The sequence below is a fragment of the Colobus angolensis genome, unplaced genomic scaffold, assembly GCF_000951035.1.
Source record: "Colobus angolensis palliatus isolate OR3802 unplaced genomic scaffold, Cang.pa_1.0 Scaffold8, whole genome shotgun sequence".
Lineage (NCBI taxonomy): Eukaryota > Metazoa > Chordata > Mammalia > Primates > Cercopithecidae > Colobus > Colobus angolensis.
The window spans coordinates 8747609-8773251 of NW_012121820.1; the positions used below are offsets into that span (position 1 = coordinate 8747609).

Below are 25643 nucleotides of genomic sequence, written 5' to 3' on the forward strand. Positions count from 1 at the left end.
TTAGCCAGGATGGTCTCGATCTCCTGACCTCGTGATCCGCCCGTCTCGGCCTCCCAAAATGCTGGGATTACAGGCTTGAGCCACCGCGCCCGGGCTTTTTTTTTTAAGGTTATCACTTAAGAGCGTTTACGAGGTAACAAGCGATACAAGAGATAACTTCATAGACACCAGTTCTCCATTCTTTACGCTATTGGAGAAAAAGCCTTAGCCCCATTTTGCAAATGAAAAGGTGCGGAGGGTGAAGGCTTGCCCAAGCTCACACCCTAGTGGCAGAACGCCCTTGAAACCCAGTGCTCTTACCTTCATCCCTCCACTCTCAACAGAAGTGCAAAGGACAAGCTCTAATCAATGCTATCAGCTCTGAGAAAGCGGCCTTGCGGCCTGGAGGCAGCGGTTTTTCAGAGCCTGTGCAGGTAGAGGCACCCAGTGTGGATCTCACGTCGCGCTGGGAAAGGCCTGAGCCCAAGGCTGGGCTCTCCTGCCTCCCCGCTCACCAGCTGTGTCACCTTGGGCATCTTCCTCACCAGGTGCTTTGAATCTCTCATCCTCACAAGCACTCTATAAGGCGGCTAGGACCCCCAATTTCCAGACAGGCATCTGAAGCTCAGAATGGTCGAGTAACTTGCCCAGAGTCACACAGCTGCTGGGCTTCTATCTCCGGTCCGCCTGATCCCTCAAAGCCTGTATCTGTTTTCACTCGGCCCTAATCTCTCTCCTCTGTAGAGGAATAGCAGTAAGCCACACTAATTACCAATTCCCGTCTCAGGGCCCAGGCCTCTGCCAACGCCTTATCTTTGAGTCTCAGTTTCCCCGGCTGCAAAGTGTAAGATTAAAGCGCAAGCGGCCCAGTTGCGGCTTCTGTCTGTCCGCCTGCCTGTCCATCGGTCCGTCCCCTCCCGCCCCATTCCCGGGGCTCACCGTCCGCGGGTTGCTGGAAGTTGATGTAGGCGTAGCCCAGCGAGCGCCGGGTGGCCACATCGCGGCACACGCGGATGGACAGGATGGGGCCGGCGGGAGAGAACTTCTCATAGAGCATGGCCTCGGTCACGTCGGGGTGCAGATCGCCCACGTAGAGCGAGGCGAGCGGGTAGCCCGAGCCGCTGGCGTTCATAGTGGGCAGGGAGCCGGGGCTGCGGGGCAAGCAGGAGCCGGGTCACCCAGCGGCCCCGCGCTCACGCGGGCGGGAGCCCTCCTTGCCGGGCGCGGGCCAGCCCCTTCCCTTTACCGCCCCCGGGTCCCTGCGCACCAATCGTGGGCGCGCTCCGACGCCCCTCCCCGGGATCCCGCCTGGGCCCGCACCCCACCTGCAAGCACTTGGGGATCTAAAAGCTACAGGTGGGGACACCTCTGACCCCGCCCTGGAAGGCGGGAAAAGCCTTCAACCTGGACTTGAGCAGGGCTGCGCGCACTTGAATGGAGCTCTCAAAATCCCCCGTTTTAAAAAGGCCGGGACTGGGCCGAGGAAAGGACGCAGGGGATTGGATTCTAACCCCGGAATAGGTCATCGTCTTTCTGAACCCGTTTCCCTTCTCTGTAAAACGGGAATGACTCCCTCCTGACAAGAATGAAAGGAGACCCAGACCGCGCTTTTTGCGTTAATTCCGAACAGGCCACTGTTTCAAAGCTTGTGTGGAGAATTTTATCCTGCTCCATTGAAGGTGGAATTTTATCCTGCTCCATTGAAGATGCCTTCCTCCAAGGACCCTGATCCAGTCCCACCGTTTCTCCCCAAGGAGGGAAATGGCTTTGGGAGGTGAGAACTGGAGACCACTAAGGCCTTTCTTGGTAATGGCTCATGTTACCAAGACCCCTTCCTGGGATATTCCCTGTCCCTCTGCTAAGCCATTACACATCCATTATACCAGGGAGGTTCACTGAGTTACTTGTGGCTCAGCCTAAATGCGGACAGTTGGGACCCAATAGCAGAGCAAGACCTAAACAGCAAGACTGTCATTCTGAGCTTGCAGCATCACTCTATCTGTGGCATAGGGACATTAAAAACAAGTCAACTACTCCATTGAACACCAATACTTCACTTTTCCTCTGATAGGACTTTCCTGGTCTCACTGATCCAACAAAGCAGGTAGGCCCCCACTAACCTTTGGTTGAGTGTGGCTTCAACAGGTGGAACAGCTCCCAAACTAGGGACAGAAGGTGCCCATTTGGCTGTCCAGCCTCAGGGTGGCAAGGAAGCACTAATTCTAATCTTGGGCTTAAAAAAGAGCTCTCTATCCTGGTATTTTTCTCTCCTTGTGGTAGTGTGGGTGTTTCCAGAAAGGGCAAATCCCGTGAGGAACCAGCTCTGCAGGCCACCATACAGTATGAGGACAGGTGAGATGCCAGCTTGGTGATGACCAAGCCTTATGCAACCATAGGTTACATATTTCACTGGCTTGGTTGTATCTCAGGGTTAAAAAATGGGGAAGGGATGGGGGACTTGAATACAATGCAAAATAACTGTCCATACGAAATCTTAGAAGTCACTAAAGAGGACCTAATACATGCATGGTTTGGTATGGAAGGTAGAGAGATACCAAGTAACGGGTGGAAAGAGGCTGTTTAATTAATGGTAATTTCTTCCCCTGTATAACACCTTGACTTCTGGTCCTAAATAATGAAATAAAACTGTTTGCCTATTCTTAAAGAAAAGAGAGTTAAGAATAAGTGTGATCAGAATAGTTAGCTAGGTCTGGTAGCAACACAGATGGTGGTGACACATCAATTCACAGGCAACTAACTGATAAAATTTTTATTTCACTTTTGAATTTTTACACTTTTCCTGATTATTCTGTGTAAGGTGAAACTAGAACTGTTTAAAAGACATACACAAATCTAGTACATCAATAACCAGGGATTTTTCTTTTTTGCTATACTATTTTCACAACCACGGGTGTGCTTGCTAGGCAATATAACCATCACAGAAGCAAACATTAGGCAGAATACTGGTAAGGAAAAACAAAGCAAGAAGAGAGCTACCAGATATACAGACAGGCTTGGTTCCACATTCACTACTGCATTTTCAAGCGCCAAGTATTAACTGCACATTTTTGTTCAGCTAGAAAGGAGGGATTTTTTTTTTGTTTTTTTTTCTCTTTTTTTGGTTTGTTTTAAATCAGTGCATAAATTTTTCCTTTCTCATTTCAGCAGATGGACAAACAGATAGACTCTACAGCTAGGTGGAATAGTAAAGGTAGAGGGGTGATCCTGTGAGACTGACAGGCCTGACTATTCTCAATTCTCTCCACTGCAGTATCCACGCAACTTCCCTGAATATAGGGTCTCCTTAAACACATCTGAGCGTTGAGCTGGATGAGTGCACGTGAGAGACCTGGTGACAGGCACAAAGAGCATGATCAGGGCCAGCCTCAATACAGGGAGAAATTATGGATATTTAAAAATGCTTTTTTGATTCAGATCCTGGTATGACTGAAGAGCAACACTGTGTTGAGAACTGGAGGAAGACAGAGCTCTGGTGCCAGAAGCTCTTCTCAACTCTTTAAAGCCAGGCTTGCTCACCAAGGTGCTCAGTAATGTCTCTCACCCCTGCCCATATATAGCATTAAAAAGTGAACAAAAGACAGATAAAGATAGAATTCAAAAAAGAAAAAAAGTAAGGAAGCAGAGGGACAGAAACTCAGAAGAGAAAACCAAGGTCAATAGTCAAAAAGGATGGTGGGAATGAATGGATAGATTTCAAAATTTAAAAGCCCCGAGCTAGGAAGAACCTGAAAACTGAGTACTCCTCAAGTGAAAGGCAATCTCTACAGAACGTCATTCCTTTTTTTGTTTTTGTTTTTGGAGATGAGGTCTCGCTATGTTGCCCAGGCTGGAGTGCAGTAATTCACAGGTGCAACCATAGAGCACTGCAGCCTTAAACTCCTGGGCTCAGGCGATCCTCCTGCCTCAGCCTCCCAAACAGCTGGGACTAGATGAACGCACCACCACGCCTGACTCAGGACATTATTCTTAAAGGTATTATCCAGGGAACAGATAAGGTCATTCATAAAACACACGGCTTTTTTTCTTTAGCTCAGTGTTAACAATGAAAATAGATTCCACTATTGAAGCACAAGTTGCAAATTCGTAACATAGTGAACATATTGCTGTAGGAAAGGGGGTTCAGTCGGGTGTGTTATATGAGCACTCGAACTTTTCAAGGTGTCATAAGCCAGTTATCTGCCACAAAGAATTTCCATTTCAGGATTCGAGTTTCCTCAGAGGAAGACACTGTGGACATTTGTGGTAATGAACTTTTAAGTGGCAACAGCCCAAACAGATCAAGTGTCTTTAAGCTCCGAACAACGGCAGCATTACTGAGAATTACCATTAAACTCAAATGCCAAATGATGTGTGTCTCACTCCAAGTTCCAGCATCACAATATAATCTCTATAACTTTCTGTACAACTTTACAATGGAATTGTATTTCAATGATTATTTTGATATCAGATTAAACTTTCCAAAAAGTTACACATAATTCAGGTCTATTTTTTCTACCAGTAAGAGTTCTGCTAAATTACAAAACCCCATAATCACAGTGTTCAGTTTTAAAAAAATTAAACACACAGTAATCCTGTCAATGTTAATCAAAATCAACACTTCGGAATGCCGTGGCATTTATGTGACCAATCTGAGTTTTAGATACAAATACCAGCTGTTTATCCCATGAACCATTTTTCCTAGGCTGAGGCTGTGAAAAATCGAAAGTCGACGTACGATTCTTTTTTTTTTTTTCTTTTTTGTTTTTATCGCACAAGGGATATATGTGGAGGGTACAGAGTGACACTGAACAGATCACGAAGCACGAGAGACATTAGTTCTCTCCCTCCCCAGCATCTCCTTCGTCTCCCTGGTTTTCCGATGTCCACAGCTGCAAGAGAAAGAAAGTATAATCAAAGCAGGGCTACTAAAAGTTGCCTACGTAGGTGGTCCAATATGTATAATCTTATCTCAACAGGTGAAAATTATTCCTGTGTCACTGCAGACAGGGATGACTGCAAAGGTCAAAACTTCAGCAGTCATTTATAACAAATTTAACAACTTAAAACTGTGTATTTAACAGGGCACAAATCCCCTCTTGAAGATAATAGTGAATGATTAATAAGTAGGTGAATACGACAGAGACTATAAACCCTGTGGAAGTAGTACTTACAGTGAGATTGTCCCTAAGTAACTGCATGATCAGAGTGCTGTCTTTATAAGACTCTTCATTCAGTGTATCCAATTCAGCAATTGCTTCATCAAATGCCTAAAACAAAGAGCCTTTAGCAAAGAATTCACAAGTTCTCTGGAGCTAGTTTAACCCACTTTTTTTCTGCTAAGTGAATATAATTTATCTTCTTGTACAGTACTTTGGAGGAACCTAGGCTATTATTACCCTGTTAGCTGTTTCCAGCAAAAGTATAAGGTATGTTTACAAAGCACCAACCAACAATGACAGAAATTCCCAGATAAGAACTTTGCTATACCTAGTAAGTAAGCAGTATTACTGCTAACCCTAGCACAGTCATTCTGGGCAAACTCATGGTATTTTTTAATTACCAAAGACATTTCTAGCAATCTTCTATTTAAAATTATTTAAAAATTTTTTTTTTTGTTTTAAACTAGAACTCAAGGGATACAGTGAAACTCCCATCACTAAATCTGATTTAAGTGATGAACTTTAAGGCACCTTTCCCGAATAAAAATTTTTTTAAAAAGGTGTGTGCATGTTGAGAGACTACAAAAAATATGTAGAAAAGGCTAACGGAAGAATATGGAAGGTAATCCAACACACAACAAGAATGTGGTATTTCTTTTATACAACTATAATCTCAAATCTTGGTACAAGAATGACAATATATAACCAAGGCCCAAAGCTTGGTTATATATTGAAACAACTAACTACATTCACCTGGAACTTTCTACAACCACCCCCCAAAACACAGTAATCAAACAAAAGTCAGCAGAAGGTACTGAGAATGAATTTAACAGATCTGTAACAGATCTGTATTTATCTTACAAAAGATATACTCCCACCCCCAGAAAATCTTTCAAAAAAAGTCCAAGACAATGAGTATGTTCAGGAATAAAAAGAAGTTAATAACACAAGCACTGTTTTGCAATGGTTAGATACCACAAAGGGTCTTTCTCACCGTTTTTGCCAGGCTGCAGGCCTTTTCAGGAGAGTTTAGAATCTCATAGTAAAAGACTGAGAAGTTAAGTGCCAGACCAAGTCGAATTGGGTGTGTAGGCTGCATTTCTTTCTTACTAATTTCAAATGCTTCCTGGTAGGCCTGCTGGGAGTTCGACACAGTGGCTGTAACATAAAGATGAAAATATTAAAGGCTCGGTTCTTTCATAGGTATCACACACTGGACCAACTATCAAATTATTTTCTTAATCCCAAATTGGGCAGGAGCAATGCTCTAGCAAATGAGGTGTCAGTGTCTCTGCCATTCAGTTATACATTTGTTAGATATTTATTCTAAACCAAGTTGTATATTAAATGCTTTGGGGGAAAACAATTATGGCAAAGTCTACTAAAGCAGTTAAGAAATACAGTTATAACCTTTAACAATACAGAATGTGAAAAACAATATGCTCCAGTGCAAAGATCACAGGCTTTTTAGAGTCGATAGATCCAAACTTTAATTCCCAACTCTTACTCCATCGGTCTGTGGCTTGGGCAAGTAAAAACCTCCATAAACCTCAGTTTATCTGAAAAATGGGCAGCCTGCCACCTAACTCGTAAGGTTGTGTGAAGACAAAGTGAGACTCGAAAGTACTTGGCACATAGGCACTTAATAAAGTGTGGTTAAGATTATCACCATCACAGTAACACATGTGATAAAAGCAATGCATCACTAGGGTAGTTTCATACCACCAGTATAACAAGTTTCACCACTAAAAAGAGAGCTAACAAAAAATACTCAAGATAAAGATCTTTTTAAATATACTGCACACCAGATTTTTAATGCCCTCCATATTTCCCTGTCAGATAAATTTTTATTTGCCCACTCATGACCCCGTTCATCACAATGCTGTAGTCTTTTAAATTCTTAGTACTGTGACACTGGTGTCTAGGGCAAACAGACAAAGCAAAATTGTTACAAGTCCCTGCAAACGAAGACTGGCTCCATTACTGGTCAAATTTCTTTTTAAAGATATTACTTACTTTGTTTGTTGTCTCCAGATGCCACTTCAGAAAGATACCTAAAATAATCTCCTTTCATTTTCAAGTAGAACACCTTACTTTCTGGTTGTGTAGCATTGGGAATAAGATATTTGTCCAACAGCTCCTAAAAAATGATCCACATTAAGAATTTAGAATTATTCACAAGATGTTAAAACTATGTTTGAGATTCAAAATAAACACTACTGCTTCTAAATAATTTTTTGGAAGATTAAAAAAACACCAATTTTCATCCAAGCTACTAAATGTTGTTTAGCCCAGGTCATAACAGCAGATGCCTGTTTTCTTCTTTTAAAAATCACTTTGGCCATCCATAGGGGATAATTAAAGTATAGCCATACAATGAAATGCTTTGTAGGCCTTTAAAATGATGCAGAGCTACACAGGTAATGGAAAGGCTCTCACAAGAAATCTGAGTGAAAAAAAGCAGATTATAAATACCACAAGAATCCTATTTTAACATTAAGATACATATGTGTACATGCTCACAAATACATAAGGGAAAAGCCTGGAAGGAGTATGTTAATAATGGTTCTCTGGGTGGTAAGATTAGAAGTGATTTTTACTTTCTTATTTATATTCTTCTGACTTGTTCTCCCCACCCTTTTTAAACCCATAAACTGGTATTACTTCTATAATTAAAGGGGGAAAAAAATCTTTCCTTAGGAAAAAGGTGATAATACAGCAAAACTGCCAAGAACTAAGTTTAAAGTCAATCTGACCTGGGTAGAAATCCCTCTTCTGCCACTTATTATCTGTATCTGTATGACTCTGGACAAATTACCTAATCACCTTGAGCCTCAGTTTCCTCAGCTATACGAAGGGTCATCTTCTAGGGTATAGCCATCTTCTAGGGCAGTTATAATGATAAGTAAGTTGACATACATAAAGCGCTTAACACGTTGCCTGGCACGTAGTAAGCACTCAAAGAGTAGCTAATACTATTAATAATAAATTCCTTTAAACATTTATGCTTACAACAAAAGTAGTTCTGAAGGAGTCCAAGCTTCGTATACAGAGCAATATTTTCGAAGAGTTGTTTTAGAATGTGGCATCCTGAAAAACTGGTTAAGAGGCAGTAAGTACCAAGCTCTTCTTCACATTCTTTCAGATGCTCTTAAAAGTTGGTCTACATTTCATGAATTATGGAACTTTCTTGCCCTTGGAATGCATGACACACTTCATCTGAATACCAGATGTACCTAACATTCAGGAATTAGTGCACCATTAACAAACCCCCAAATTACCAACAGGCAACAAATTTAGTCATGACACTCTTATGCCATGAGTCTAATAAAAAGAGAAGCTCAATGCAAAGCTTCGTTATAAGGGGATTTAATCAACCAAAGTGAGACGATGCAGGGGGCGGTAGTCGTTTTAATATTCTTTGTAGACAGACAGTGTGTAACTCCTAATGGGTTAGGGATAAGGGGTACTGCCTGATGGCTGACACGCTTTGTACTGGTTTTCAAAAGCAGTCATGGGCAGTAACTAGGAAAGGCAGCCAGCAGGGAAGGAGGTAGGTCCCCAAGTGTGAATTCCTTTTCCCTTCAAAGCAGCCCTCACTGTTCATTTTTACCTGATTTCACCTCGAAGAAAAAGAAAGTTCCCAATGGGCTCAGGATGTGGGGGAAAGGCAATATGATTATGATTTGTTTTAGAGTACGTACCCTTCCCATTCAATCCCAAGTGGCGGGCAGAGGGAATCAATCATCTGACTAAGGCTTATGTAAAATACAGGAGAGGAGAATGCCCCAAACACTCTGAATTTGGCTCTGGAATGCATGCCCAACTTGATGGATGTGCCTAACTTTCAGACCAAAGCAGGACAGTGCTTACAGTGTGAAGGCATGACTGGGGAGAGGCTGAAAGGCAGCTCAGCTTTTTCATCTCCCTCCCCTACTGGTGATGACATCACTATTCTGACTAATAAACACAATAGCCTATCTGTGGCTGTATCTATTAAAATCCTGTCTATCTGGCCTCAATTTTATAAGATGGAGGGATGCTGAATAAATGTCACTGTTTTTCACAGGTCTTTTTGATAAGAAAGGAAAGTATCTCAGAAGTGATGTACAACCTCTGATCAGGCAATAGGTGACAAAAATTATATCATATGCTTAAAAATTAGTTGTAAATCACTGGCAGCTTTCCAGTATATTCAGACACTTCTCTCTCATAAGCTATTTTGAGAGTCTGCATTTATACATTAAATTAATACTATTTAGAAACCACTGTTCAAAACAGAAGCACTGGCCACTTACCAGAACGTCATTGCAGATGTCCTGCAGTTCTGCCTCTATCTTCTCACGGTACTCTTTGCCCATCTGCTGCTTCTTCTCATTCCGCTCTGTTTTCTGCTCAATGCTGGAGATGACACGCCAGGAAGAGCGGCGGGCGCCTACCACATTCTTGTAGGCAACAGAGAGCAGATTTCTCTCTTCATTGGAGAGTTCATGCCCCTGTTCTGTGACTGCCTTCATGGCTGCAGCCATATCATCATAGCGTTCAGCCTGCTCAGCGAGTTTGGCTTTCTGTACCAGCTCACTTTTATCCATTGTCATTCCCTAGAACAAGAGCAAGAGAAAAAGAAAGAGCAAATGTCAGGCTTCGCGGCCCAGGAAACATGTGTGTGAATCTTCTTCCAACCCATCTGGATAGTGGCATACTAAATGTGAAACATCTCGTTCCAAATGCCATCAACAATACCGATCATATATTAAACACTTCTAGGGTTAAGTACTTTGCTAAGGCGTTTATATTATTTTGGTCAAGTAATCTTCCCAAAAGTCCCACAGAGTAGGTATGTTCGTAACAACTCCTTTCCCCTTCTTATGGGTGAAGAAATGGAGGGTCAGGGAAGGCAAGTGATATGCCCAGAGCAATATGCAAATAGATGATAGAGAGCCAGAACTCCAGCTCACATCTCTCTGCTTCTAGAGCTTTTGTTTTCTTCCATTAGCCTAATTCACCTGCCTGGCACATAGAGACTGCTTAATAACTATTTCTTTAGAAGTTTATGCTTACTAGCCAGGTGCGGTGGCTCACGCATGTAATCCCAGCACTTTGGGAGGCCGAGGCGGGCAGATCACGAGCTCAGGAGTTTGAGACAGCCTGACCAACACAGTGAAACCCCATCTCTACCAAAAACACAAAAATTAGCCAGGCGCGGTAGCAGGCACCTGTAATCCCAGCTACTTGGGAGGTTGAGGCAGGAGGATCGCTTGAAACCAGAAGGCAGAGGTTGCAGTAGGCCAACATCGCGCCACTGGACTCCAGCCTGGGCAACAGAGTGAGACTCCGTCTCAAAAAAAAAAAAAAAGTTTATACTTACTATATATATATGTCCTTGACTTCTCTCAGTAATTGTCTGGTTTGTCTGTTTTAATGACTTTAATCCAACTATATCCTGTAATACAGGAAGTCCTCTTTTCACTGTCCTGTAAGGAACTCTGGTTTTGAATAACCCTGTTTTTTCCATAGTACAGGAAAAAGTAAGTATGATGACTGCTTCAACCAATCCTGAAGCAAAAGATATGATTTTAAATGATCTATCTGGCTGCACCCATCAAGCAGTAGATACCTGAAAGATGGGAAAGATTATTCTCATATCTTCTGTAATCTGCTAACTTTGTTACTAGGACACACTGCACAGGAAGAACATAAACTAAGGGCAGTCAGACTTGGGCTCTATCTAACACTAGCTCTGCTACTTACTTACAAGTGGCATGACCTTGGTTAAATCACTTAACCTGAGAGCTTCAGTTTCTTTACCCGGCAATAAGAACACTACCCAGGGCTGGATGTGGTGACTCAAGCCTGGGATCCCAGGAGTTCAAGATTATCCTGGCAAATTAGTCTCTAACATAGTAAGACCTCATCTCTACAAAAGAAGAAAAAATTAGCTGGGTGTGGTGGTGTGCACCTGTAGTCCCAGCTAATCAGGAGGCTGAGGTGGGAGGATCACTTGAGCCCAGAATTCCAGGATGCAGTGAGCCGTGATTGTGCCACTACACTCCAGCCTGGGCAACCAACTGAGACCCCTGTCTCTAAAAAAAAAGAAACAACACTACCAACTCTTTTAGTGGGCCTGTTATGAGGAACAAAAGACCTGATACATGTGAAGGCACCTTGAAAAATATAAAGCATTATATAAAAATATCAGGCACTAATTTTGTATATGGTATAGGTTGCAAGAGAAAGGGGTATATAACAAGATGTAGAGCAACAGAACTTGAAACCATAACTGAATTCATCTGAACCATAACTGAGTTCATTTAAAGTTTTTCTGAAATAGACAAAAATCCTAGTGACTTCAGTTTATCAATTTATCAAATCCATACACCAATCAGTGAATATGTCTTATCAACTCACCACAGTCAATTCCCCACTGCAATAATCACAATAATCACCATTTACAGAGTGCAGTCTGTAATTTTAATAAGTAATTTTTGGATAAAATAATTGAAAAGTTATTTACTAAACAAGAAGAGTTAATTTTATGTACTGTTGGTTTAAATATCGATATATCAATCTGTGCCACACAGTATAAAAATACGCTAATATCTTGATGTATAAAAACATGAAATACTACTTTAGACAGTAGTAGTAATGTCAGGTTTTTTTGTGTGTTTTATTTGTTTGTTTTTTTGAGACAGAGTCTCTCTGTCACCCAGGCTGTAGTGCAGTGGCGCGATCTCAGTTCACTGCAACCTCTACCTTCAGGGTTCAAGCGATTCTCCTGCCTTAGCCTCCTAGGTAGCTGGGATTACAGGTACTTTCCACCGTGCACAGCTAACTTTTGTATTTTAAGTAGAGACAGGTTTTCGCCATTTTAGCCAGGCTGGTCTTGAATACCCAACACCTCAGGTGATCTGCCCGCCTTGGCCTCCCAAAGTGCTGGGACTTACAGGTGTGACCAACCGTGCCTAGCCAATGTCAGTATTTTTAAAACAAATTCTTTCATTACTATATACATAGTATCACAATTTAAGGCTCTGAAAATGATTATTTGTTTGGAGACGGAATCTCACTCTGTCACCCAGACTGGAGTGCAAGCAGTGATGCGATCTCAGTTCACTGCAACCTCCGCCTCCTGGGTTCAAGCGATTCTCCTCAGCCACCTGAGTAGCTGGGACTATAGGCATGCGCCACCACACTCGACTGATTTTGTATTTTTAGTAGAGACAGGGTTTCTCCATGTTGGTCAGGCTGGTCTCGAACTCCCGACCTCAGGTGATGTGCCCGCCTCGGCCTCCCAAAGTGCTGGGATTACAGGTGTGAGCCACCGTGCCTGGCCTCTTTGCTATTTTAAAATTAATCATTTTCGGCCAGGTGCAGTGGCTCATGCCTGTAACCCTAGCACTTTGGGAGGCCGAGGCAGGCGAATCACAAGGTCAGGAGATCGAGACCATCCTGGCTAACAAGGTGAAACCCCATTGCTACTAAAAATACAAACAATTAGCTAGGAGTGGTGGCACGTGCCTATAGTCCCAGCTACTGGGGAGGCTGAGGCAAGAGAATCGCTTGAACTCAGGAGATAGAGGTTGCAGTGACCAAAGATTGTGCCATTGCCCTCCAGTCTGGGCAACAGAGCCAGATTACATCTCAAAAAAAAAAAAAAAAAAAATCCAAGAAAGTATGACCTCCACTCACAAAATGGTTTTACCTCAAAAGTCATTTCTGTATTTTCAAGAGAGAAATTCTACACACAGGGCCCTATCACCTAAAAATGTTTTAAGGGAGCACAATAAGATACACTCAAAATCTAGGTGATTCAGAAAGAACTAATTCTCCAGTTCCTAACTATGATTTTTCTTCCTACTATTATCTAAATTACATGCAGAGCTGTGTCTTATATGAGGCTCACTAATTGTAAGCTTACACTCAGCGAGGCAAGTCTCACTTTGATCCATCTGACATCTTCACTCACAACACTAGAATGAAGCTAAGGCAAAGAGAGTAACCCTCAAGAAACATTCCATTTGTTCCCTTTTATTTCCCAGAACCTCCACAGCAGTTAGAAGAGGCCATGTGGTAGTTCTGTCCAACGAAAGATAAGTAGAAATGATGCTACTTCCAGGCTAACACTGTGAATATCCTACATGTGGCTCCCCAGGCTCTCTTCCCTTACAGCAGCCATTGAGAAGGCCATGTATTCTAGGTGGTACAGTCATGCAACTGCAGAATTTTTGTCAGTCTGAGTCCCTGGGTGACCGTATAGTGCAAGACTCCTGCAGACCTGCATTGGACATGCAGGGTGAAAACAAAAGAAACTTCTGTTGGGTTAAAACATTGAGATGCTGGAGCTGTTGGTTACCACAAGACAACCTGTTCTACTTTAATACAAGGACATCAAAAATACTCTATCACCTTAAAATTATATAGTCGGCCCTCTGTATCTGCAGGTTCCAGATACATAGATTCAACCAACCGTGGTGGCAAATAAAGACGGAAAAAAACACAAAATAAACAAGGATCTTCAGATTTTGGTATCCCCGGGTGTACTGGAACCAACACCCCCCGGATACCAAAGGATGGCCACTGTCTCAATATGTCTAACTTTCTTCACTATAAGGTCTTTGAGAGCAGGATAATAAATATCTTCATCATTAAATAACCCTACCTCATGGTTCCGTGCCAGGTACACCAGAGAGAAGCCAACTTTCAATGACCCAACAACCTTTAGAAAATTTCCAGACTGTAGACTAATTCGAAGTTGGAAGTCACTTAGAGGCCCACTTCAAAGTTCATAAAACAGTACCTGTGAAACTCTACCTATGGATGACTCCAAATCATAAAGTACTGGCCAAAAGCCAATTCAGAGTTAAGCCATCCCATGTGGTATCACAATGGAGTAATAAAGGATTGCTATTGCTAAACAATGCCATCAACCTCTTCAGCTCAACTAGGTCCGGAAATTAAGCTACCCCCCTTTTACTTTTCTCCTTCTCAAGCATTAAAAGTTAAATCATACTACTCCAAAGAATCTGGACTATTCAATGCAACCTCCCAAAGATACCTTCCCTATTTCCTAAAATAAAATGTACCCTTTCTGTTTGGGGTCAGCTGTTTTATGCTTCTCTGAGATTACTGCAAGATTTCTTAGAGATTGAGAACCATCATGGCAAGATAAGACTGCACACCTTTAAAAAATCTGTATCCATTTATCTGTTTCAAATGTTTTTAATTACACACATACAGAAACAACTTACAACAAACAAAATCCATAGCTAAATGTCCTGATGGCTACTGCTTACGTAACTTTTGACTTATATAACATGGATTTTGAAGCAACTAGACCAATTTTAACAGGAAATGGGTTACACAACACCCAGCAGTTTGGAGGAAGGCAGCAAACAAAGGAGAAATGAAATTGTTCCTATTTCTATGTCTACAATAAATCTCCCACCCAAAATCTTGCCCTAGTGGCACTGCTTTCAATCACTCATTATCTACAGTCCCCTCCATGCCTTTGCTATAAGACCCATTTTCCTATAACTCTGATCAAGTCACTTCCTGCTCAAAATTCTTTAAAGTTCCCTGATGCCAAAAGCAGAGTCAGATTTCCTCCCCTATCAGTGAAAGCTTGTCAGTCTATCTTCCAGACCCCCACATCATGCCTTCCACATCATATGTGTTTCTGCCAAAACAGTTTTCTTATATACAAAGTACGCTTTTCTATCTTTGCTCACCAAGTCACTCCCTCTAACCGGAATGGCTTTTCCCAAATTTACTCTGCATACAAGATTCTTCACAGTGTGGCTCAGATACCATCCCTTCCATGAAGCCTTTCTTAAGCTGCTTAAGCCATAGCCACATGTGCCTATTCACTTAAAATGTGGCTAGTGCCACATATTGAAATCATATTTTGTTCATAATGGGTTAAGTAAAAACAAACAGAATTAATTTCACTTTAAAAATTTTTTTTAATGCAGCTACCAGGAAAATTTAAATTACATGTGGTTTACATTCTATTTCTACTGGACAGCATTGCTCTAAGATGAATATATTCTCACAAAGCATTTCGCTGATATCTGTCAATGTCTTATCACGTTCCTTCAGTACTAAAATTACTTATATAGTATCTCCTATTTCCCTTCCTACACCATAAGCTCCTTGGGCATATCTCCCACAGCATCCTGTACATAATTGGTAGGAGTAAGTATCTGCTGAATGAACGAACTGATCCTGAAATGTAAGCATCAAACTGCAGAGTTGGAGAGTTCTCCCTTTTCTCAAATAATTCAAAGTACCCATTAGCCTCACAAGCATATTAAATCTTCATTACATTTGTACCTAGTTCCTTGGATTTCTGTGCCCTCTGAAACTCAAAGAGTAATTCCAAAATTACTCTTCCAGTTAGGCATGGCGGATCACATCTAAAATCCCAGTGCTTTCAGAGGCCAAAGATGGAGCATCGCTTGAGACCAGGAGTTCAAGACCAGCCAACATAGTAGGATCTTGTCTCTACAAAAAATTAAGTATTAGCCAGGTGTGGTGGCTCATGCCTATGGTCCCAGCTACTTGGGAGGCTGTGATGGGTGGATCGCTTGAGGCTAGGAGGCCAGGGATGCAGTGAGCCACGATTGCACCACTGCACTCCGGCCTGGGTGACAGAGACCCTGTCTCAAAACAGACAAAAAATTACTCTTCCTAAATTACCTCTAGTCTTGCCTTTGTCCTTACTTAGTAACTTTTAACGACTCCCTTTGGGCTACTCCATCAAATTTAAGCTCTACCTGGCTTTCAAATTCCTGATGAATTGTCTCCTCTTTACTTGTTTGGCTTTCTCATCCACTGTTCTCCAACATGTACCTTTCTCTCAGGCTGGCCAGCACCGCATGCTCTATAAACACCATGCTCAAACATGTCTGAAACTGTTTTTGTCATCTAGCGTGCTCTCCTATTTACTGCTTGCCTATCCAAACTGCACCCATTCATCTAGGGCTACAAACCCTTCCCTGACTGCCCTTACCTTGCCTATGACTCCGAATATACTTATAGCCTATTACACAGTCTAGAGCTTCTTTATGTAATTCTATGATACAGATGAGTACTGTAACATTTACAGCTTCACCTGTGTGCCCTCAAAGGAAAGCTTCATATTTGTTTCACATTTAATGCTTACAACTGTACTAAGCACAAAACTCACATGCAAATGAATATCAAGTTTCTACAAATCATTATTGGGAGAGCACAAAGAACACAGAGTATCTATACGTAGTACAGTCAGAAAGCAGCAGGACTGTGTGACACAGCGCAATATGCCACTATACAGCCATGTAAGCATGTTAAATCTCATTCTAATCCATAAAATAAAGATGGCATCTACCTCAGGAGAGTTGCTGTGAAGATGAGGGGCAGGAATTAAAGAATACTAAATGTGGAAATCTTCCTTGAAAAATGCATAGTGCAAAATCAAACTGAAGTACTATTATTCTTCTCCACGACTATTACACTGTAGTAGCCCACAAAACCATAAGCTTGAATTTTCTTTTTAAATATATAAATTTGTGAGAAGTAAAAGCAAAAGTCTAGATTAATCTTGTATAGATAGTACGTTATGTTAAAATGAACACACATGTTAACTGTAACTGAAGTTTATCCATTAGTTTCTAATTGAATTTTCTAGTGATACGCCATGATGGTTTTTAGTCAAGACCTACTGTTGTTCCAAGACTTTGAATGAGGTTCCCACTAAAAAAAAAAGTCAGCAAGATACTCTTTATTTGTCTCCTAAAAAGTTTTTGAAAGACTATAGTCTCATCATCAGGCCTGGCACCACTACAGAAGCGTCAAGATACTGGGGCAGGCAAACTCACTAGAGGCCACAAAGGGCCCAACCCTGCAGTAAGCCAAGAGATTTTCCTTGTGCTGGGCACATTTCAGGAAGAGAATGACATGCTTGAGAACAGGAGCTCTCCAGCACACCTACATGATGATGATGGCTGTCAATCTGTTCTAAGCCACTGGACGCAGCAAGTCAGGACTGGGAAGCATTTGTTGATAAACGCAGAGATTGCTTAGTGAAAAAACGGAAGCAAATCTAAATATCCAACAACATGGGAATGGTTTAAAAAATAAGGAGATTGGCCAGGTGCACTGGCTCACACATGTAATCCCAGCACTCTGGGAGGCCAAGGCAGGCAGATCACCTGAAGTCAGGAGTTTCACATCAGCCTGGCCAATGTGGTGAAACCCCATCTCTACTAAAAATACAAAAAAATTAGCCGGGGTGGTGCATTACTGTAATCCCAGCTACTCGGGAGGCTGAGGCAGGAGAATCACTTGAACCCGGGAGGTGGAGGCTGCAGTGAGCCAAGATTGCGCCACTGCACTCCAGCCTGGGTGACAAGAGCGAAACTCCGTCTCAAAAAAAAGGGGGGTGGGAGGAGAGATAGATGGTACAAGATTACGTGGCCATCAAAAGAAGAGCTTTAATGTCATAAAAATACTTATTTAAGAGCAATGGGGGCTGGGGGGAGAAAGCTGCACAATAATATTTTATTTCTGTAAAATATCCCCTCAAGAGCAAACAAACCCAAAAAGAAAGGTTAACACCAATTAGTTAACACTGGCTCTCTCTCTGGGTAATAACATTATTACATCCTCATTTTCTTATCTTTCTGAATTTTCTTCAAGTATGTATTACTTTTAAAAAATCTTGGTACTATTTATTTTTTTAAGAAAAAAAGTGTTTTTCTGTTTAAAAAGAGAAACCAAGAGTGCAGATAAACAGCTATGAAACATAATTCTAAAGGTACTCACAAAATAGGATTTTCTTCAAAGAAAGAAAATCCTAAATCAGATAATAAATGCTGACAATAGAGGATCTAGGAAACAGCCTAGCCCCTCTATCTCAATTCCTTCCCCAAGGGATATCTTTCTAGTCAGGGTCAAAATACTGAGAAGTTATTTCCCAGTGGCTAGAGCAGATATCCTAGGACAAGAATCAAAAAAGAAAGAAAAGAAAATGAAGACTACCTATTGCTAATCCATTTTTTTTATAAAGGCACTGCAAAGACAGAGTTGAAAATGACAGCTGTAGCCTTTAAAAGCACTGGCTTTCAGCTATGTTTTGTTTTCAAGGAAAAGAACATGCTCAATTCTAAAATAAGCTTTGAGTTTAATAATTTGCTGGAAATTTCAAATGAGGACTCCATTACTATATGCCAGGAATTACCCAAGCTCTATACATATAAAATATATGGTGGGGTCTGCTTTTAGCAAGCCTTACATACACATCTGAGCTTCTAAAGAGAAAGTAGGTGATTTTTCTACATTTCAACATTACAACTTATCTGAATCTGTTTTCTCAGTGTTTAAAGGAGACATTAATAGCTATCAAATAAGATAATGAACATAAAATGCCGATATAGTGTTGGTTAGAGTAAAGGCTCATAGCCATTCTTATTCTTTATTCTTAAGCTACCTCACAAAAATGTAACACATATAATCCAATGTGTGTTGAAATAACTACAAAATGAAAAACTACCAAATTTCTAAGAACTCTTTGGATTATTCATTGAGAGGAATTTAAAAGAAAGCAATGTAGTCCTCCCCTCAGAGAGCTTAAACTCTAGTGGTAGAAACACAAGAAAAGAGCACATGTATATCTATTATGCATCAATTAAAAAAAAAAAACAGCACATGTTTAAGGGTTACAATGCCTCTCCTTAGAAAAGCAACCAGTCGGCCGGGTGTGGTGGCTCAAGCCTGTAATCCCAGCACTTTGGGAGGCCGAGACGGGCGGATCACGAGGTCAGGAGTTCGAGACCATCCTGGCTAACACGGTGAAACCCCGTCTCTACTAAAAAATACAAAAAGCTAGCCGGGCGTGGTGGCTGACGCCTATAGTCCCAGCTACTCTGGAGACTGAGGCAGGAGAATGGCGTAAACCCGGGAGGCGGAGCTTGCAGTGAGCTGAGATCCAGCCACTGCACTCCAGCCCGGGCGACAGAGCGAGACTCCATCTCAAAAAAAAAAAAAAAAAAAAAAGCAACCAGTCAGAATTAGAGGAAAGAGGTTTAAAGGTAGATAGGTCGTGACTTAAAAAGAGACGTTATTAATAAAGTGCATGTATGTTTTTCTAGATGAAATAAAAATCAAAGGCCAAAGCAGATAAAGAAATGAGAACAAGGAAGAAAACTGACAGGAAAATCTGAAAAATCTAGGCTCAAATGTTTCAATGGGGTAAGGAACTGATCACATATTCTGAACAGCATTCACAGATGTACCATTCTAGATAGAGCATCCACAGCACTGTAAAGTAGAAGTTTTAGTTCTGGAGTCTCTCTGTTGAAGAAAAATCAGATGCCAAGCTACTGCAGGAGGGACTGAGAAAGTCAGTGGGACCAGGTGGTTAGTGGGTGTTACCCAGAAAAAGTTAAGCACTCCTGGCTCTCAGAGAAAACTACTCACTAAAAAACACCCACTATAAAAATATCTGTGTGCCATTCTACACATAAAATTTAGAGTCCTGTAATAAATTTAATTCCATTCAAACATTTGCAGGTTCTTTGTTAGGAAACAAAACACAGCATATCTGTAATACAAAGTCCTTAGCACTATGTCCAGTGAACATTGAATTTGGAGAGAAACTGCATTTCTATTATTTCAAAATCCCTTCCCTCTTTCTTATCAGTTGTTGAATTTCACTGCTAATTATGTCCAATTAGCCATGATTAAACTTACTGAGGGTGTTAAGTGACAGGCGCAAGGTTACACATGTGACTTAACGGTAGATATGACAATAAATTGACTTCTTGACTTTAAGTAGTCAAACCAAAAGACACTATGTTAATTCTGATCCATAAAGACAGTCCAATTGGTTGACCATATGAATAGATTTCTACAGTTTGGGGCCCACTGACATATGGAAGCCAATCAGTCTGAGTTACGGTACCGCACACCAAGTCCATAGGCTATGTGACCTCTGTGAATCTATTTTCTCATCCATAATACAGGCAAATCTCGGCTGGGCATGGTGGCTCATGCCTGTAATCCCAGCACTTTGGGAGGCCGAGGAGGGCAATCACTGGCGGTCAGGAGTTCAAGACCAGCCTGGCCAACATGGTGAAACCCCGTCTCTACTAAAAGTATAAAAAAATTAGCCGGGTATAGTGGTGGGCACCTGTAATCCCAGCTACTTGGGTGACTGAGACAGCCTGAAGACGGAGGCTGCAGTTGAGCTGAGATCACGCCACTACACTCCAGCCTAGGCAACAGAGCGAGACTCTGCGGAAAAAAAAAAAAAGATAGGCAAATCTTCTCACTAGGGTTCCTGTAAGGAGTAAACCTGTTTATGATGCTAAACATTAAGCACTCAAAATAAATGGCAACCACAGTACATTCCACACAAAACTTAAAAACAAATGGTCAGCCAGTGAGGGGAAACCTACCATGTACCTCATTTATTTTACACGTACTCTGCTTTTTTAAAGATTTTTAAAAGAAAGGCACATAACAATTTCCCTATGCCTATTTCTAAAATGGCCCTTATCACATTTTACTGCAATGCAAGTGTCTCTGCTGGTTCCCACGCTGGATTGTGAGCTTGAGGTAGGAATCCAGACGTGTATCTTTGGACCCCCAATGTGGAGCACAAGGCCTAGCACACTGAGTGACTACTTGATCACCTGATGCATTCTTAAAAAGTGAAAAAGCAATTATCTCCTATGTGGACAGAGGAAGGTAGTGCACATCTGACCTATAAAATACAGACTGTTTTTATAGTCTTAGATTACTTTTTGAAAAAACCCAGCCAGCTCTAATCAGGGGGCAACACTATACATTTTGACTAATACTTTTCAGCTACCAATCATTGTATTTATAGATTCAAACTGACTTTTTTTTTTTTTTTTCTGAGATGGAGTCTCACTCTATTGCCCAGGCTGGAGGGCAGTGGCGCGATCTCGGCTCACTGCATGCTTCACCTCCCGGGTTCACGCCATTCCCCTGCCTCAGCCTCCCAAGTAGCTGGGACTACAGGCGCCCGCCACCAGGCCCGGCTAATTTTTTGTATTTTTTTTTTTTTTGAGACAGAGTCTTGCTCTGTCGCCCAGGCTGGAGTGCAGTGGCCGGATCTCAGCTCACTGCAAGCTCCACCTCCCAGGTTTACGCCATTCTCCTGCCTCAGCCTCCCGAGTAGCTGGGACTACAGGCGCCCACCACCTCGCCCGGCTAGTTTTTTGTATTTTTTAGTAGAGAGGGGGTTTCACCGTGTTAGCCAGGATGGTCTCGATCTCCTGACCTCGTGATCCGCCTGTCTCGGCCTCCCAAAGTGCTGGGATTACAGGCATGAGCCACTGAGCCCAGCCAATTCAAACTGACTTTCAACAAGCCTTTGGATTACTTTCTGTTCATCTCCTCCATTCAGAAGTCCAATCAGTTCGCTATATAAAAAGTTCACTATACAAAAACCCAAACCAACTAACTTGTTTAGTAAATAATAAAAATATCCATCCATCATTTATGGCCTGCAAAGCACTCAGGGATTCCTAGAAACGCATTTGATCCTAAGTATCCTATGAGGCAGGTGACATCGTCCCCTTTTATAGACGCAAAGAGTTAACTCATTCAGGGTCACACAGCTATATATGGCAGGTCTGGGATCTAAACCAACATTAATTTTAAAATTAATGCTCTTTCCTTTATGTAACCCTATCTCCTAAAGATTAATTATGATCTCCAATGCTCATTTAAGGAAAACAGAGAATTGCCAATTTTTAAAAGAACTATACAAAGCTGTTACAGTGAAATTTTAAAACTGGCCTATTAAGCTAACATATCTACCTTTAAAAACAAAAACAAAATCGGAGTTAAAAACAGCATAAAACATGCCGAAGACTCATCAAAATGTCAAATTTTAAAGGAAAGCTCTTAGCTGAGGGCAAATAATAATAATAGACAGGACTCATATCTACTTTATTGTAGCCTTCAATCTTCTTGTCCTGGTCAAGGCCATTCGGAAATAACTTCCTGTTGGTTCTCTTAGGGAAAACAATAAAATAAACTAACCAGTAAGGGAAAAACTTACATAATAAAGAACTGGCCACAATTTAAAAAAAAAAGTCAACTAACCTACAATCTGCTAGGAATGACTTGAGGCCACTGATCATTTACATCTCATTACGAGTATTAGATACATATAACCATACCTCTAATAGAAAATCTTTTAGTAGAGAAAAAAGTAATATGATTGGCCTTCGGCACACATATCATGACACAGAAAGCACTTTTAGTCTGTTTCCTCAAGTATTCCCCTTAGAAAAATTCCCTCAGAATCCAGCTCGTTAGTTCCTCCATCATGACATACAGATGACTGCTAAGATCATATTCACATAGAGATCAAAAGGATTCTAAAGCTTAAAGGTTGCTATTATACAACCATAATTTCTTGCCCCTTAAACTACTGAATTGTCATCTTTCCCTAGAAAAATGTAGAAACAAGGAACTTAAAAGTACCTTTACAAGGAAATTTTAGTTCATTCTCTAAGGTACCAGCATTTAAAGGAAAACTCAGTTTGTTGACACCGAAAGTGCAGGTAGCACAACAGGATGTTTTAATTTAAAAGTTTTTCTCTACTTAACGTAGATATATTTCCTCATTTCCTCCTTGCCAACAAAAATAAGAAAAATCTGAACATCTACTGATAAAGTAGTATGATAAACAAAAATTAATGGTCATAATCAAATTCTCTTAGAGGAAGAACCTAACATTCTATGCCAAAGTAACTGATGACTTTCTCCCTAGTATGAAGCAAGTACTAGAAAAACTGGATTGTTCACAAGCTTGCTCCCTGATGCATGCTAGCAATATCATCCCTACAGGCCAGAACGGGTATATGCTCCACAATAAATCGTCCTGTATCTATCTTCAAAAATAGCTAATATTCCCATTCAAACATTTATTAGGATTGGTGTAAAGAAAAATTAAGGACTAAATGGTGTTCACATAAAACATATACATGTGCTATCTCTACCACATGTAGAAATCTATAATATCATTCCTTAGAACCAGATCACCTGGTTTCATTCCTGGTTCTGGCACTTACCTTGTGCTGTGTGTGAGACCTCGGGAAAATTATTCTTCTCAGTGCCTTAGTTTCCTCATCTGTAAAATGGGGCTAATAGTCTTACCTTTCATTGGTTGTTATGAAGACTGAGCTAATATGCTTAAAGTGCTTAAAAGAAAGCTTAGCACACACTAAGTACTGTAAGTGGTAACTATTATTATAGACTAATTGTCTGATACCACCTCATCAGATAAATCACAAATGGATGGATTCTATATAGATGTCCATGAATAGCACATATGCTATGTCTAATCTATACACGTGTATATTCATGCAAATGGTTAAACATCTATTGAACCCCAACTATATCCCAGATGCTTACTTTCATTGAGCTTGTCACAACAAAAATATATCCAAAGCTGCATTACCATTTGCGTTATATAGACGAGAAAATGATTCAGAAAGACTAGATTTGCCTACATACAAAATGAAGTCCCATAATAATATACCATTTTTTGAAAGCAACTTGTGTACAAAGCAAGGTTTAGTGTCATCAGATGTTAACTGGAGAGAAAAAGCCATTAATAGTGAACTCTAATTAAAAAACCAAAAGCTTATATTTAACAATTTACAGTTTATAAAAAAGGCTTAATGACAACCCTGGAGATAAGAAAACTAAGAACCATAGACTAACATGCTGAAGATTCAGAAAGCTAGAAAATATTGCAGGCAAGATTTCAACCAAATTTACCTGACTCCAAGTCCAGTGCTCTTCCTGCTTCTCTATCCCCAGCCAAATGGGCAAAATGCACTTTTTGTAGAGGCCCAAATCTCTGGAGACTCTGCCTAGAGAACCAGCATCGTGGGAATTTGCTCAGCCTGGTTTTATAGAGGCTGCCTCCCTGATCTATAGTGCTCCAATTCTAAAATGGCTTCAATACAACAAGCACTGCAAGACGGGAAATGTACAAAAGATTATAGGGTAGGAGTCATACTCCAGGGGCTGGCAATCCATATTTGCTACTGATGAATGAGGATATTCAATTTGAAAAAAACTAGGTGTAGAGTCTAGGCCAAATCACCTCATTTCTCATAAAGACTTCATCTGCAAGATAGGTGAATGGTTTCTTATCTCATTGGCGGGGCAGGCTAGGAATATAATTCTGCAGTTGCTACAGGATTATTTGCCTTCCATTTTGAAAGCCACACTTAAATTTCTAACTTAGGTCCAAGAAGATTGACAGGTTGTACACTCATACACTTGGTGTTGCCAAGGACAGGGATCCAAGAAAAATGAGGGCTCAAACAAATGAGATATCCCTAAGAAATAGGGTACCCTGGAAGCAGTCAAGAAGAAATTCACCAAGAACAAATACTTATATAAATTTCCAACATGAAAATGCAAAAGCTGCAGCGTCCAGCTCTATAAACTGCATCTGTGTCTGGCTTCATATGAACTGACAGAATGAGAAATGCAGACAATTTTCATATTCTTATAAGTGCTTCACCTTTCTGTTCTGGCTTCCGTGGCAGGCTGATTTTATGTTCATAGCATCATCTTGCCAAATTCCATCTCCCGCACAGGGTAAGCAAAATCAGGACCTGATGCTATCTAGCCTTACCAAAGAGAAATGCAATGAAGGCAACGACAAGAGACATGCATTTCACAGAAAGGTTGGCAAATTGCTTACCAAGGCTGCCACCTCTGGAAACCTCATTATATGGGAGTTCTCCATTTGCGGCAAAGATGCACTCACCTTCCCACCTTTTCTTCCCTCCACTCCCCACCCCCCGACCAGGAAGCCACCGGGCAAATTTCGGACCCAAAAACGTGCTAACACACAATATGGGGGAATTTGGGGTAAAGACACAAAAGAATTTGGCATTAAATGACGGTAAATACTGTGGGAAAATATTCCGATTCTCATCCCCTGATATTTTTTCCTGGGGATCCGGCCTGACTCAGTAACCGACTCCAACAAACACATTTTCTTGATTCAAACCCAATTCCCTTCCTAGGGAATCTTGGGTCCTGCCAGGCTCCATAACCAGTTAAGGATGATGAAATGGTTTTACTGCAAAATGGGAGGGGGTTCCCCCACTGCTGTCTCCCAAGGTTAAACCCCTTACTCATCCAGGAGGAGTCAAACAGGGTGATCGGGGCTAGAAAACTCACCCGCGTTTGATTAAATTTTAATTTCTGGAAACCGGAAAGCACGGAGCAGAGGTGACTGGGCTGAAGAGGACGGTTCTTGCCGACCAACACGCAGGGAGGGGTCGCGTGAGGGACCGAATCAGATAGTGAGGGAGAGTCTGGGATCCCCGGCTCCGCTGTCCCTTACGGCGCAGTACGGAGATGCACCCCGCCCGGCCAGCAGGACCTTAGGCGGCGAGGGAGGCCCGGGCCTCTCCAAGAGGTAAAGGGCCCGGCCCCGGAAACAGGGAGGGGCCG

General features: G+C 41.5%; 2 protein-coding genes across 3 annotated transcripts in view; both read right to left on the reverse strand.

The window, feature by feature from the left end:
• Window positions 1–1194, reverse strand: part of PABPC1L (poly(A) binding protein, cytoplasmic 1-like) — a 30213-nt gene extending 29019 nt beyond the window's left edge. The window contains 1 exon segment of the mRNA XM_011928976.1: window positions 919–1194. Coding sequence (XP_011784366.1) covers window positions 919–1111 — 193 coding nt within the window. The 5' untranslated portion in view covers window positions 1112–1194.
• A 1540-nt stretch (window positions 1195–2734) lies between these two features.
• Window positions 2735–25643, reverse strand: part of YWHAB (tyrosine 3-monooxygenase/tryptophan 5-monooxygenase activation protein, beta) — a 23407-nt gene continuing 498 nt past the window's right edge. The window contains exons 2-7 of one of the 2 annotated variants that reach the window (XM_011928978.1): window positions 23943–24037; window positions 9437–9739; window positions 7155–7278; window positions 6133–6296; window positions 5151–5246; window positions 2735–4868 (exon numbers count right to left, since the gene is read on the reverse strand). In XM_011928978.1, the coding sequence (XP_011784368.1) occupies window positions 4812–4868; window positions 5151–5246; window positions 6133–6296; window positions 7155–7278; window positions 9437–9736 (741 nt within the window). In that variant the 5' untranslated portion in view covers window positions 9737–9739; window positions 23943–24037 and the 3' untranslated portion in view covers window positions 2735–4811. The remainder of the gene's footprint in view (window positions 4869–5150; window positions 5247–6132; window positions 6297–7154; window positions 7279–9436; window positions 9740–23942; window positions 24038–25643) is intronic. The other variant, XM_011928977.1, reaches the window with a different exon arrangement.